Genomic DNA, 14,413 nt, shown 5'->3' with positions numbered 1-14,413 from the left:
AAGCCAAGGCCGAGTGGTCCGTTGCATGCCCCAAACCGAGAGAACAATTTATTATGGGCTATTTGCACCGAGAAAATAGCGCTACAGATGCCAGTTCGACCACCACTCCCCCGACGAGTTCCCTGGGCCTCAATATCAGAGCTCGAAGAAGTATGCTCTTGGATATTTTCCGATGCTGCTGACGAGGTCTCGAAGCGAAAGGCCCTTGCCAAAGTGTGTGTTGACGCCTGCCGATTTGCCTCGCAGTCCTTGATTGTTCTCTAGCTTGCAGCGTGGAGGGTGGCAACTGTTCTTCCGCACTCAATAGAGTCCACTTGGCTAATCTTGGGGGCTGTTCTGCTGGATCACAGTGCTGTTAGGAGGGAAGTCAATGGTTCGTCGTTCCTTGGTGTTCGACAAGCGTATGCCCTGGCAATTGTCCGGACGGTCAACGGTCTTGTCGATCCTTTACAGAAAAGCCTTTACGCCAAACCCCTGTCATATTTGGCGGGGAGGATCGGGCTGCCGCAATGGCTTGTCGAACTCCGACACGCTACAACCCACGAGGCCTTGCCTTCTCTTGAACTTTTACGCGAGGCAGCAACCCAGGTACGAGTCCTCGCGCCCTTTCAGCCGTCAAACATTCCTCCCTTATATTTTCCCCGAAGTCGATGAGCTGGATCTTTCAGAACTATTGGATACCGACTCTCCATCCAGGGGAAGCACTTCAAACCCCTCTCCTGGAACTGGCACTTCTGGCGCCACTTCTCCAGGAATATAAATCGTCGAAGAAAGCCCTGATTAAGGATGCCACTCTGAAGAAAACCCAAATAACCGCAGCGCTGCGCCAATTGGAACGCTGGATTGACGAGGCCTCAGCGGCATGGCGTCTTGGCCCTGGCCGAAATGCACATCAAGATGGGGGATCATCATGGGCAATCGACCAATTATGTACGGAGTTAGTGAAAAAGGGAGGTATCGTACCTAAATCCAAAAAGTATCATTCGTTTTTGTTCCCCTCAGACGTTGTTGAACACGCAATTGTCCAGGAAACGGCTCCAGGAAGGCCCTTCCAATGAGAGTTCTCTCTCATACCTGGAACTGTGGGGCCAGCTTCTCTTGCATGTTCAAATTAAACATCACAAATTCGCATCGTATTTATTGGATCGTATCATCTCTACTCTTACCAACGCACCGGAAGAGGACCCCTCGTTTCATGAATGCTTGTCGAATTGGGTCATTTGGGTCGTAGAAAAATGGGGCCATAAGGACGTGGATTGCACACGCGAAGATGCACTTTCCCTGCTCCTTTTCGAGGTCGGCAGGATCGATTCTTTCGAGATGTTGAAGTCAGTTTTAGTGTTGGCATGCGAATACTTCTATCTCACTCCTTGACATTTAGATACCGGCCAATGATCCATTCCCTCTGCGGGTCCGATTCCGACTTGGAGCAACAAATTGAAACCCTGCTGCAAACACGATCTAACACTGATGTTGAAGTGAGTGATTTTGTCGGCTTATGTCCCACGCCCCCATACTTGGTCTAGGTAGCAGATATGAGCATTGCACTCATGGAGGAGCGCCTTCAAACACTCGAAGCGCACCTCAGGTGTCAGGAGACCCAAAACGACATCGTGATGGATGAGACCATAGTGCCTGAGAAAAACCCTGCTCCAGGGATTCGGCTGTTAGGTCCGGAGGATGGGTGGAAGCCTTGTCCTATCGGGATCAATCCTATGTTGAAGGGCCACCGGGAGTGACGAGCCGTCAGATCATGTTATGATTACTCATGATATACTCAGTATAGGTTGGAAAAAGAACCATTTTTAGCTTTGAATAGCTTGCTTTATGATAATCGGTCGTCGATATGAGTGATTGTCCAACTGTCACCGCTTTATTACACCCGCGAAGTGGCTGTGTCATTTTCTCAATATCGTTTTGGGCTTCGTTCTCAGGGGTCGCCGGTTATACTTATCTAAAGGAATTGCTGCACTTGTCACTTTGTTCTACTGCTCCAAGTGCGTACGGTATGGGTGCCAGCCAATCAACGCAGAAAGTCTCCAAGGCCAAGCTTAACGAGAAACACCACTATCAGCATGCCTCCGATGAGGCCATCGCGGCAGCAATATTGCCGCTCTCTATCAGTCCGAGCGCTCAGGGGCCAGTCTCCAGTGATGGCTCCATTTCCCTCGAAAACCTTGAGAACTGGGAGGATGAGGCCTCTAAGGCACGTGTATTCCTTGATTGACCAGCACGTTACACGTACTTATGATGTGCGTAGGATCAAAGGCTCCAGCTTTCACGCACGATCCTGAATCATACGGACTTCAAGACTGCACTGCTCTCCCGGAAGACCAAAATTGCGAATTTGCACATCTTTAACACGAGGTTGGATTTCCACGGGAACACCAAAGTCACAGACCAGAAGTCGAGCGGGAGGTATGTGTTATTGTGTATCTTGACTAGGCTCGCTGACCTTACTAGGCCTTGCTAGGTGTTGGCTTTTTGCAACCACTAATGTAATGGGATGAGCTGCGAATGCCCGATCATGCTGACAAATCTGGACAGGTCATTCGCTACAATATTGCTAAGTCCTTGGGACTCGAAGATTTCCAGCTCTCTCAGTAAGTTCACGTTATGTAAGTTAGCCTTAATTGTATGCGATCAAAAAACCTTGCCATTCTAGATCGTATCTGTTCCTCTATGATAAGGTGACCAGACTTCCGACTTCGCTTTTCATCGTGCCATAAAACGTACGGCCCTTTCATCATAGCTGAATAAAGCAAACTATTATCTCGAGCTCAGCATTCAACACGTGGACCTTCCTCTTGATGACAGACTTATCGTTCATTTAGCTGATGATCCCGTTGGAGACGGCGGTCAATGGGATATGGCTGTTAATCTGCTTGAGGTGCTGTGATTCCTCGTCGATTCCAACGGCGTAGTGACACATCTTCGCGTGATACTCCTGTTCAGAACTACGGCCTTGTTCCTCAGGCTATTTTCCCGGAATCCTACTCATCTTCGGCTTCCAAGCGACTCGACCAGCTGATCACTACCAAGTTGCGTGAGCACGCGCTCCTCCTTCGGAAGAGGTTTGCAGAATTGGAAGGGAGCCTTGGAGTGTTGGATGCGCCAACTCGTCAACAAAGGATCCAAGAAGATCTCCGCCAGCGGAAGGAGCAATATATCGGGGAGGTCTACAAGATTTTAACTGTCACTCTTGGTGAACCCCCTAAACCGAATGACAGGTTTGATTGGGAGTACTATACTGCTCACGGCGATTACAAGTCTTGGACCGGAACGCCGCTTGAATTTTACAAGGTTACATCCCCCCTATTGAAGTGATTTGGTGCTTGTGTTCATTATGAATTTCTTCCAAGACTTTCAGCAACAAGCGGTATCCTCATCACGAAGCATTCTCTTTAATTAACGATCCCCGTAATGAGTATGGTAAACTCTACACGGTTGACAAGCTTGGAAATGTCTGGAATGGACGACCAATTCGATGTGGGCCACAGCTTTCAAGAAACCCATATACAATGACTGACATTCTACAGATGTGAACACCTCATCTCAAAGACTCAGGGAGGCTGTTGTCAAGGTACGTGAGTTGGTCCTCAGTTCCTCGCGTAGGGCTCATATTTGCATTTCACTAGACTATCAAAGCGGGTCAACCAGTCTTCTTCGGCTGCGACGTCGGCCAATCTTCGGACCAGGCCAGCGGTGTGATGGCCACTGGTCTCTATGATAGTATGTCGTTTAATTGTAGGTTTGAATTACTGGTGAATCCACATGATGTGCGCAGTCGAGAACGCCTTTGGCGTTACCTTGGGACTTGACAAGGCTGATCGTCTCCGCACTGGCGAGTCCGCCATGACTCATGGTTAGTTCTCCGTACGTTTAGCGTCCTATATGCGATTCATAAGGTGCAACAGCCATGACAATTACTGCCGTCCACTTGGACGACAAGGGGACCCCAGTCCGATTCAAAGTGGAAAACTCTTGGGGAGAGACAGCTGGTGAGCACGGTTACTTTGTCATGACCACTGAATGGTTCGATGAGTAAGTTCTGGTCTTGGCATCTCCTTGTGGACTATTGTTGACTCAGTTTATACAGATACGTCTACCAAGTGGTTGTGCCGAAGCAGCTTGCACCCGGAGACCTGATCAAGGTATTGGATCAGGAACCAATTGTACTGCCTCCCTGGGATCCCCTCGGAGCTTTGGCCTGAGACACGTAGTACAAGTGTTATATTCTTGTTGGTGCATATGTTGATTATGCCATGGGTGACGTTGCAACGGTTTATTTTGCCGTTGTAGTTTGTGGAAAACAAGAGCGCCCGGAAACCGCCAATCCGCAATGTGCGTGCTTCACCCACTTATTTCGTTTTGTTATGTTGCGAGAGTTACATAATTAAATTCATACCTTTGTCTCACAACGCAAGAAAATACGATCAAGAAATTCAAAAAAAAGGAAGTGGAGCCTTTCAGAGTTGATTTCCATCTATGAAGACAAAGACAATAACACAAAAGTGATAAGAGTTTTGCAGTGAAGTGGTTAGGCTTCCACAGTTAACTGATGGGACACCAGCGTATGCTGAGATTGAGGGCCAACAACCAGTATTGGCTGAAGAGCCATCTCCTAGGCTGGAAACGACATAGGATGCATTGCCGGTGTCGTTACTATGCGTACGGATGGAGCTGGTCGCCCAGGAGCAGTGGCGAAAGCCACTGGTCAGTTTGACCCAGAAAGGCGCGAGGGTGCTCAGTGAACTGGCACCCGGCCTGGGCTGGTAAGCGCATTTCTCCACCTAGAACCGGTGGGGAAGCAGTCATAGGAACCACCTCTGGTCTCTCAGAACGAGAGGAACAGTTGGGGCTGGAGATTCGACAGCCTTAGAGAGAGGGCACTCAGCAGAAGCTGAGCTGTCTTCATTCCGGTGTGAAACCGGATGGAAGACAGTCGAGTAGACTATCTTTGGCCTCTCAGAAAGAGTAGGGGCATTTAACCAGCCCAGAAAAAGCCGAAGCGCCGGGCGCCTCAGAGAGCAGGTGCTGAGATGCCCTCATCTCCACAGGGATTTGGCCTGTCCAGAGAAAGCCAAAGCGCAGGGCGCTTTGGTGAGCTAGAACTCAGCAGATGCCTCCTCCCGGCGTGAAACCGGTGGAAAGGTAGCCAGATGAACCGTCTGTGACCTCTCATTTAGAGAGGAATGCTCGCGGGGAGGTCGGCATGCTGGAGGAGTTGGTGGCAATAAATCCCATTTAGAAATGGTACACTCCAAACATTTTCGGAAGCCTTCAAAAGACAATGAAGACAACAGTGCAGCGCATGTACATCGCTACTGGGAGAGGTGGTGCTAGTTATCATACTAGCAGTGGATGAGTGCACATATGAGAACGCCCACGCGCGGGATGGCGTCAGCAGACAACAGGGATGACGTGATTGCAAAAAAGACCCGTAAGAAAATGCATGTAAAAAAAGAAAAGAAACCAAAGGCAAGATGATGACAAATTTTCAGCGTCGAAATTTGCGTAATATTGCGACGGGTTAATGACTCTGTGTGCAGAGTAATTTAGACATCGAACACTCGTCTCAAACTCGCAGTACCGGGCTACTCGGCCAGCCCAGTTACCCAGAAGTTAAGGACCCTCCATCTGCTGAATCCGATTTACCTAGGACAGCGGTCAGGCACAGCAGAAGTTCTCATTTGCCTATTCCAGCCAACTACATAATTTGCAATTTCGCTCACCTTCACGCCCCTTACACTGTTACAATACATTTGCTGCATATTTTGAGCAGTTCCTGGTTCCCTCCACGACTTTTCCTACTGGGTGTTTCTGCCGTGCTCTTCACTTCTTAATTTGGTACAAGCTAAAGTGTGAAACTGACCAGCTGGCTGTCACCATGCCTCGAACGGGAAGCGGCAAGCACACGCCTGTCCTCTACCCACATCCTGAAAGTGGAGAAATCGAAAGTTCAACTGATGCACCATCTCCCCGTCCTGATATGTCACGTCAAACGTCTCCTTCTAGCAGTTCCATCACACCATCAACCTCTCGCAGTAATCGCACAAAGCCCAGATCCGGAAATCCATATTATACAACATCGTTCGCTTCTCCGAGCACTTCTAGTACCACCTCCTCCATCATCGGCAATGTTGCACGTCCTCCAGATGCTCCAAAACGTGCTGCAGTTGTATTCTCGACATTTCAGCGCAAATACCGCCCCGACCCGTCTGAGGGAGCAGACAGACAAGACCCTGACGCAAATTACTTCCAACGTGGGCTTGAACAACTCAACGATCCTGGGGATAGTGATGATGATACAGTACCGAAACCTAGTGCACTCGCTGTATCGAATGGACTTCTCATACCTGGATCAGACATGACATCTCCCGACATAGAATCCCTCTCCCAAGCGGAACGTGAACGGTTGGAATGGCAAACTATGCTGGCTTCGGTGCTTGATGGCGAGGTCTTCCGCTCAGAAAAAACCAGGATCGTGCGAGCGCTAGAAACTGTGGAAGCTCGAAGCAACACGCGTCACGACATATGGCTCGGTATCCGTGCGTGGTTACGAGGCCGTTCTGATTCCGAGGAGCTAGCTCGCCTGGAAGACCGCCGGAACAGAGTGGTTACCGCGATTTATGAGGAAATCATGTCCTTCCGTGTCCAAGCCGAGATGGACCAAGAGACCGGAAAATCTTCATACCCAGCTGAAGAGCAAGTCCATGATGTTCTAGACCGATGGGATGTTGCTTGTTCCCTCTATACGAGTTTCAAGGCAATGCAAGACGACAAACCCGAGACAGCGAGCCCGGAACTTATGGACAGGTTGGATGCTCTTATCAGCTGGAACAAACTGCAAATGTCGTTGCAACAGCAGATCAGCGCTCTCCAGAAGTGGACTGGCAGTGAGAGCCTCGATGTTACAAAGCCAAACGAGCCCGTCGAGGTCTCCGTTGTCGGGGAGAATAAAGAGAGCTCTGAGCGCACTGGATCGACCACCTTCCTAGAGCGTGTCTTGAAGGAGGATTCGCTTCAGCGGACATTTGAGAAGGATGCTTTAGTATCTATTCATGTTCTCATCGAATCTGCCCGTCGTGTTGTGACTACTCGATCGGAAATGTTCGAAGAACTCAACCTACCCTCCCTCGAGAACCAACTGGTCCAGCTCATCTCTTTTCCCATCAAGCTCATCGAAGCCTCATTACACGTCCGTCTCGAATCCGCCGACCGCATTCAGAATCCAAACTCGATGGTTCTTGACACGATGACAGATGATATTCGGCTACAAATCGGTCTCGCTTGCACATTGAAGCGAGAGTACGAGGCACTGATGGAGGAGGATCCGGATGGGAAATGGAAGTTACCACCAAGCATACCGAAAGGATTCGACCGAGTTCTCCTTCAGTCCCTACTTTTGTTCTTCAAGTTGCTGCATTGGAAGCTGAAAGGAGGTGCCAAAGGCATATACTTCAAGGAGACTGATGTTCTGGAGGCTCAGGAGGATCTTATGGATGAGGTCAGCATGACGGTTCAAGGTGGCTCCGCTGTCATCGCGGAGCAGCTGTGGTTCGTCGTCTTTGTTTCTCGCAACAATCTTAGTGACGCTCAATTGACGATTGCCCAGCGGCTTGACCAATAGATTACTACATAGGATCATCAACTACTTTGAGACCCAAGTGCAAGTACCAGTGATTAGGTCACGTTCGCGAGCCGGCTCTACGGGAACGAAGAATTGGCGCGACGCGGGGAAGAATAGTAATGAGGAGGAGACTGGGTCTTCAGATGTTGTAGTTTGGTTGAGCAAGGTGCTGGAGAGCGTTCGCCTGCGTTACCGCAAGCTCCAGCGGTATGCCAGGTCAGCTTTGTCTCCGGTAGTTGAGTGCAAGTGATTGAAAACCCTTTCTTGACAGGTCTTTAATGCAGCGCTTCTCCAATGCTGCTGAGTACTCTCTTGAAGGTGTTAACACCGAACTGTTAATCACAAGGCTAGTTGCCACAGAACACTTTATGGTCCTTTCCGATTTCTACGCGGAGCAAGGGATATACATCGTCGCATCTCCCAATCTCCGCGCTCACCCTCCCCTCATCAACGAAATGCTTATAAAGGCTTATAACGTGAATCGACCCGTTATGGATACCGCTTCGTTGGCTACAGAGACCATTTCGGGGGACAGCGCTGTGGAGGATCTGGAAGACTACGGCTACATTCTACTACTAACGCCTGGCGAAGCCTTTGTGTGGCAGGGACTCGTTATGGTTCTCCAGCTGACTCGAGTGGACCTGGCTCTTGAGCCACTCCGTATACGACTCGTAGCAGACGGCCCCCAGAATCGCTTTGTGTCAGCTAAGGCCCAGTTCACTTCTTGCCTTACGGATGACTTTTCCGAAGCATCAGATGTCGAAAATGACGACAGCTTGGGCTTGGCGGAGGCTCAAGCTGATAAAGTGAATCTGGATCCCGTCATGCTTCATTGCCTAATGGAACAATTGGCGCACCTTCCGAATGTAAATCGTGAACTTCGAAGGATAACTCGAGCAACAAACAAGTTGGCAGAAATCATCGTAGCCTCTGTTCATAATATCAGCGACTCTCTGCGAGGCTCGGAAGGTTACCAGGAGCTGCTAGAAAATTGGTTTTCATTTGCGTCCGATCACGGTCAGCATGCGCAAAAGCATATGGAAGCTACCGTCTCTCCCCATTTCTCTCGTATGATGACGAAGCTGGCTATTTCTTGGGTTGCTTTTATTTGCGATGATTGCGATCCCACCGACCGTAAGACATTTCGTTGGGCGGTCAACGCTTTGGAGTTCGCGATGTTACGGACTCACGGCACCAATATTCTTCACCTCCCGGACGACGAATTCGCACTGTTGCGACAGAAGGTCGCGAGCTGTATGACGCTTCTTATTGGTCATTTCGACATCCTTGGGGCTCGATCTAGTTTCGAAGCCAAAAAAGAACAAGAGCGGCTTGCGGAGATCCGTCGGATGGATGAATTCATCGGGCGTAGTCGTGGAGTGAATGGGGGGTCTTCACTCCCCAACTCACCGATCACAGAAACTGAAATAGAGAATCAAAGTTTGAGATTGAGGTGGGAGGAGCCATTAAAGAAGGTCCGGGAATTGGACGCAAAACGGTACGAGATCGATTCACAGCACAGAGCCGTTGGTCGTGTAGTAGATGAGGATAAGCTTGAGGACAAATCCCTCCTCTTCCTGGCGTCTTCGACCTCAAACATTTCTATCCGTTGGCAGCAGGGGCGACATATTGGTTCGGGCGCGTTTGGCTCGGTTTACCTTGCTGTTAACCTCGACACCGGTGGACTCATGGCTGCAAAGGAGATCAAATTCCAGGACATGAGTAACCTCACGAGCTTTTATCAGCAGATTAAGGACGAACTATCCGTTATGGAGATGTTGCAGCATCCCAATATTGTGGAGTATTATGGTATCGAAGTGCACCGGGACAAGATTTTTATCTTCGAAGAGTACTGCAAAGGAGGCAGCTTGGCTTCGCTGTTAGAGCTCGGTCGCATCGAAGATGAGACTGTCCTGCAGTTCTACACCATCCAAATGCTCGAGGGATTGGCGTACCTTCATTTACGAAATGTTGTTCATCGTGATATCAAACCTGACAGTAAGTTATAATGCCACTACGACCCCCGATTTGTCCATCTGAATCTTGTTCAGATATTCTCCTTGATCACAATGACACGATCAAGTTTGTTGATTTTGGAGCTGCCAAGATTCTCGCTAAGGGTCAACATAAATCCATTTCACGACCAAGCACGAGTGCTCCACCACCTCCATGGCTCGACCCCGGTAAACGTGGGATCAACAATAGCCTGACGGGTACTCCAATGTACATGTCTCCCGAAGTGATTAAGAACGACAGACGAGGTGCTCAAGGAGCGATGGACATATGGTCTTTGGGCTGTGTAGTTCTAGAGTGTGCGACTGGCAGGAAGGCTTGGTCACATCTAGATAATGAATGGTGCGGACTTCGATCCTTTTCCGATTTAATTACTCTCGCTCAAGCCTTCTTCCCAGGGCTATCCTCTATCAAATTGGGTGAGTGCTATCCACTTTGTAATGTCCCGTATGCTCTGATGGAGATGAAAACTCTAGCCAAGCCGATCGTGGTCCGCAATTACCATCGACGTCTGAGCTGAGTCCACCCGGAATCAGTTTCATCAAAGCGTGTTTGACGCTTGATCCAATGCGACGCCCAACTGCGGAGACTCTCCTGGAACACCCTTGGATACAATCATTCCGAGTACAGTTCCAGGAGATCGAACAGTCTATTGAAGGTGGTCCTCGACCTTCTACCCCAACTGGTGGAAACCCTCAAGCCACAGCACAGCAAGGAGATATTGTTGAAGAATTGGAGACCGATGATTTGATGACGAACCCCATCATACGTTCATAATCATTTATTGTTGCTTTATTTTTAGTTGGGTCACAGGTTTGGGACGAGGCTTGGGGTACAAATACAACTGGTTTTATGGTCGGAATTGATGGCATCCAACAGCTCTTGCCAACATTCAAGTGCCACCGAACTTTCAGTTGCTGCCTTCGGGAGTCTGAGAAACGTTCTCCGACGCAGTGTTTGCACATCTGCAGAGGATGCGTTCGGGGCTCGTAAGCCACTTGTTCCTTGTGATGAGGGGCCGATGTTCACCGGAATTGAACTGAAGAGTAGAAAACACGGAAAGGCGGATATGATAAATCACGAGAGAAAACAACAATCGAGCCCAAGTGGGCGCTGAGCCGTGGTAAAATTTTGACAACCAATAGAACTGACAAGCGAAAGGCAGGCCAGCTTCGACCGGACCAAAGTGGAATCCGATTCGCTCCCTGTCACCAGGTGTGACCAGGGCTAACCACTGGTGTCATCAAACGAATGGCCAAAAGAGGACTGCATCCACAGCAAGAGCCGCCGTGCTTGGTGTGTCGAAGCGACACCGTCTGAATAGTATTTACCTGGATCCTACACATGAATATGGACAGCTTACTAGCTGGTAGGAATGTTTAGGTAGCAGAAATATGGAATGTCATGCATGCAACCAGCAGAAACTCGAATTGGGCATCGTGTCCGGCCGCGGGTTTCAGTAATTCTCCAAGAAAGGTATTGCGATGCAACCGTGAAAGAAACAAATAGTTAAAGGAATAAACAGCAGGCGAACGCCGAGAAAGGTACTGTGAAGAGCAAACCCCTCGTCCATCTTCATCAACAGCGTCTGGGTTAGACATAGGTATCCACCCTTGGGCCTCTCCCATCCACAATATTGCTTTCCTCCGTTTCGTTCGTCTCATCGATTTCCTTCTCAGGGTATCTCCATCCAGGCAAAGACCCAGGATTGACAACTCTTGAGTCTTCCTCGGCATATGCTGACGGCTCGATCCATGAGAATCCGGAGGGATGGCAGAAGACCCATGCCACGTTCCTTCTCCAACTCCCGAGGGTGAAGGGATTTCGTGGGGCCTCGCCTGGCGTGACGAAAGCATGCGCTTTGCTTCGCACTTGCTCAATGGTAGTGATGTTAAGGAAAACGAGCTAGAAGTGGAGAAATCAATGAAAATTTGACAGGACGCTGAGTAATTGCACTCAACTCGAACGTGATAAAACAACAGGGCAAGTACAGGCCAGGCTGCAACAACTGACATCGAGAAGGCTACGGCAGTTCCGGGTGCGTGCGATAACACCGTCGGAACCTAAGGTGATCCCATTTGCTGAGGAAATACAGTTGCAGCGCAGAGGTCACAACAATGTAAATATCGGTAACGGACTGCCAGATGATGGCAGCTTCAGCGTGCTATCCGTCTCTTAATAGCACAGGTGCGTACCATCGCGATGATAAGAGTGAAGAAATGGGTGTAGTTGCGTCTTCCCACGCAATTGTTGACCCATTGGCAATGATGGTCGCAACCATCTACACAATTGTCGCACTGAATAGGGGCGCTCTGAGTTAGACATCTACGGAGGCGCAACATCCCTTACCATCTTGCAATGACTTGACCGAGGGGGACGATACATCCTGCAAGTCTGACACCACTTGACCCGAGCACTTTCTCAAGGGAGTGAGAATTTCGGGATGAAGCCGCCATGAAAGCAGTTGATACTCACATACCCGCCCTTACTTGGATATCCCGAGGCATCGGAACAGCAGGAGTGTTTTCACTGACTTGGGAAGACGTTGTATATGGTGGATCAGGATCTAGGTTACGAGGCAAGATACCAGGATCTTTCGTTGCCTGGAAGTATAACACGTCAAAGGCTGAGGAAGCAAATGCGCAATTTTTCCTACCGTTATCACTAGACTCGATATCGAAACCAGAGTCAGGTAGCCTGCTATAACCGGCACTGCAGGGCTGACATGGTGCCACCACCAAGGCGCCACACATCCAAACCACACCCCTGCCAATCCAAATACAAAGATAAGTGTGCCGATGAATGGAAGCGGAGAATCTCCTCCTGTCAGCATCCGGCCATTGAAACAGAAAACGTTGGCTCCTGGATGACGTGAATAATTCCGGACTGGACGGCCAGTTTTGGAATCAAGCACAGGACGTGTAGGCATCTTGGCTTCCGGAGGGTGGCCATGGGGAGTAATTGAACGAGGATAAAAGAGATGGCGGGATGATGGCTGAGACATGTGCGCAGGTCGCGAAATTGATGAATGGCTGAAACCACTCGCGGCATGGGGCGGACTGTTGGGGGACATGGCTCGTCTGGGTCCAACGTAGCTTCTTCGATGCGTGTCGGGGCCACTTGTCCCAGCGGGTGAGTGCGGAACAACTGGGATGGGACCATCGCTACGGTTTGACGGGCCTTCCTTAACAAGCTCCGTCATAGGTATCGGCGAACCCGCACCCTTTTCAACATCGAAACTGGAACGATTTGTCTCCAGGCTTTGCCGTTGGAAAACCTGATCGATACTGCCTCGGGGCTTGGTTCCACGCACAGGGACAGGCTGATCATTCAGTGTCGGCAGAAGGGGATCCCTACTGGGTTTCGAACGATATGAAAGAGGCCCAGGCCCGGTAGTGCCAAAAGATGCATCTGCTGCCTGACTCGTGCTAAAACTTGAATCATTAAACACATGAGCTGTAGTTTGCTCTGCTGTAGCTGGGGAATCTGAGTGAGTAGCACTTAAGAGACCTATCGGTACGAATGGAGCACGGTCGTGCTCCCCAGATGATCGGGATGTGAACTCAAGATCAGATGCATCAGTCCCATGTCGAGAATCATGAGTCGCGCCTCGACGTGGCACCGGTATAGCAGATCTTGTAGGGGTGCGCGAGTGTTTCGTTGGTCTGAAAGGCATATTTCTGTGAGGACTGGACTTCGAAGGGGTGGAGGGGGCGGTACGAAAGAAAGCGGCCGGAGGCTGTATACCACCAGCGTGACTCGCTGTCGCCCCACTGCGTGAACGAGAGTGGGATGGGGTCTTCGATGGCATCTCCGGAGGAGATGCGTCACCAAAACGGCGGATTGATCCAGCCTGAGTCCCTGTTCGAAGAGAAGAAACTGTGTTTACCGAACCGGCTCGAGAGCGCATAGCAGGAAGAGGATTGCTGTCTGTCGAGGCTGCGCCAGAGGCCGTCGCGTGGACATATGAATTTACGTCTTTTGAAGAGCCCAAATGAGTGGAGGATTGGATTTGCACCTTGGGTTGATATGAATAAGAAGGGAGAGTCGGGGGTCGGGGAGGAAGATTCGACATGTTTCAATTGCTGCAAGAAATAGGCGGGGAATCTGGTATCCCGTTGGAAAGCGAGTAAGGGGTAGTGATGAAGGTGCTAAGGAGCGTCTTGTGGCTCTGGAAGAGCTCTGACACGATATAACGGGGTTACGCTCCGCAGAAAAATCGCAACTCGTCTCACGGTGGTGGCTTCGCCGTTCGAAGATCTGCAGACTGCAGATGAGCTTAGGTCAACAAGCAAGGTCTGACCAGTCTACTCGACTAAATCAATCCTGTTCGTTGATTATGCAGGAAAAACAAAGGTCACGTGTATATTAATCTCTACTAGTGCGCATTACGTAAACTATCCCTCAACATGAACGTTTACATGTGCGTGCGAAGCAATGATCTCCCTCCTGTATCATTGAGTAAAGATTCTGCTCAAAGATCAACTAGTTGAGCCCTACCTGCATATAGTGCCCCCTGGGTCTGGGTTCCTACAAGTACTAAGAGGGAGGCGAGTGATGGATTTTCTTCTTCCAAACTACTCCTGCAAGCCTTGCTGTAGAATTATCGCTCATGGGCCCGAAAGAATGCTTCCAGAGTGCTAACCTGGCAGCCTCGATGCTGAGCAGTTTTGAGTACCAGAAGTGGAAGGAAAGCTGTCAAAGTCGCGATGCGGTATGACCACTCCTCTTTGGAAGGACCAATTATAAAGAGCAAATCTAATCATC

General features: G+C 49.8%; 4 protein-coding genes across 4 annotated transcripts; 3 read left to right on the top strand and 1 right to left on the bottom strand.

Moving 5' to 3' along the window:
* Window positions 1-87: 87 nt before the first annotated feature.
* EI90DRAFT_2970653 (Las1-like-domain-containing protein) lies at window positions 88-1,666 on the top strand (the record flags this gene model as incomplete). Its single annotated transcript, XM_039055695.1, has 5 exons — window positions 88-213; window positions 265-588; window positions 648-976; window positions 1,029-1,328; window positions 1,382-1,666. The coding sequence occupies 5 exons, from the start codon at window positions 88-90 to the stop codon at window positions 1,524-1,526; spliced, it is 1,224 nt and encodes a 407-aa protein (XP_038917986.1). The 3' UTR covers window positions 1,527-1,666.
* Window positions 1,667-2,008: 342 nt separating this feature from the next.
* EI90DRAFT_2970648 (peptidase C1B bleomycin hydrolase) lies at window positions 2,009-4,441 on the top strand (the record flags this gene model as incomplete). The annotated part of the gene is made up of 13 exons (XM_039055694.1): window positions 2,009-2,212; window positions 2,261-2,418; window positions 2,474-2,498; window positions 2,548-2,603; window positions 2,666-2,690; window positions 2,753-2,890; window positions 2,956-3,303; window positions 3,363-3,489; window positions 3,540-3,583; window positions 3,639-3,732; window positions 3,788-3,865; window positions 3,918-4,044; window positions 4,100-4,441. The coding sequence occupies 13 exons, from the start codon at window positions 2,009-2,011 to the stop codon at window positions 4,212-4,214; spliced, it is 1,539 nt and encodes a 512-aa protein (XP_038917985.1). The 3' UTR covers window positions 4,215-4,441.
* Window positions 4,442-5,532: 1,091 nt separating this feature from the next.
* EI90DRAFT_2970647 (uncharacterized protein) lies at window positions 5,533-10,506 on the top strand. Its single transcript, XM_039055693.1, has 6 exons — window positions 5,533-7,560; window positions 7,619-7,849; window positions 7,905-9,631; window positions 9,685-9,988; window positions 10,045-10,065; window positions 10,123-10,506. The coding sequence occupies exons 1-6, from the start codon at window positions 5,891-5,893 to the stop codon at window positions 10,421-10,423; spliced, it is 4,254 nt and encodes a 1,417-aa protein (XP_038917984.1). The 5' UTR covers window positions 5,533-5,890; the 3' UTR covers window positions 10,424-10,506.
* Window positions 10,507-11,183: 677 nt separating this feature from the next.
* Window positions 11,184-14,029, bottom strand: EI90DRAFT_3181177 (DHHC palmitoyltransferase-domain-containing protein). The gene is made up of 7 exons (XM_039066364.1): window positions 13,665-14,029; window positions 12,303-13,585; window positions 12,122-12,249; window positions 11,996-12,062; window positions 11,842-11,943; window positions 11,608-11,783; window positions 11,184-11,551 (listed from the first exon to the last, which is right to left on the bottom strand). The coding sequence occupies exons 2-6, from the start codon at window positions 13,554-13,556 to the stop codon at window positions 11,670-11,672; spliced, it is 1,665 nt and encodes a 554-aa protein (XP_038917983.1). The 5' UTR covers window positions 13,557-13,585; window positions 13,665-14,029; the 3' UTR covers window positions 11,184-11,551; window positions 11,608-11,669.
* Window positions 14,030-14,413: the final 384 nt, after the last annotated feature.

The sequence above is a fragment of the Cantharellus anzutake genome (assembly GCF_015039405.1).
Source record: "Cantharellus anzutake strain C23 chromosome Unknown EI90scaffold_16, whole genome shotgun sequence".
NCBI lineage: Eukaryota > Fungi > Basidiomycota > Agaricomycetes > Cantharellales > Hydnaceae > Cantharellus > Cantharellus anzutake.
This window is presented reverse-complemented; position numbering and strand designations above follow the sequence as displayed.

What these genes read in the sequence shown, in the direction of transcription:
- EI90DRAFT_2970647 (XM_039055693.1), top strand. Translation starts at nt 5,891, where the DNA reads ATGCCTCGAACGGGAAGCGGCAAGCACACGCCTGTCCTCTACCCACAT. An exon ending in GTCATCGCGGAGCAGCTGTG is followed by an intron (nt 7,561 to 7,618) that starts GTTCGTCGTCTT and finishes ACGATTGCCCAG; the next exon opens with CGGCTTGACCAATAGATTAC. An exon ending in TCGTGATATCAAACCTGACA is followed by an intron (nt 9,632 to 9,684) that starts GTAAGTTATAAT and finishes AATCTTGTTCAG; the next exon opens with ATATTCTCCTTGATCACAAT.
- EI90DRAFT_3181177 (XM_039066364.1), bottom strand. Translation starts at nt 13,556, where the DNA reads ATGCGCTCTCGAGCCGGTTCGGTAAACACAGTTTCTTCTCTTCGAACA. An exon ending in TATCGAGTCTAGTGATAACG is followed by an intron (nt 12,250 to 12,302) that starts GTAGGAAAAATT and finishes TTATACTTCCAG; the next exon opens with GCAACGAAAGATCCTGGTAT. An exon ending in TCACTCTTATCATCGCGATG is followed by an intron (nt 11,784 to 11,841) that starts GTACGCACCTGT and finishes ATCATCTGGCAG; the next exon opens with TCCGTTACCGATATTTACAT.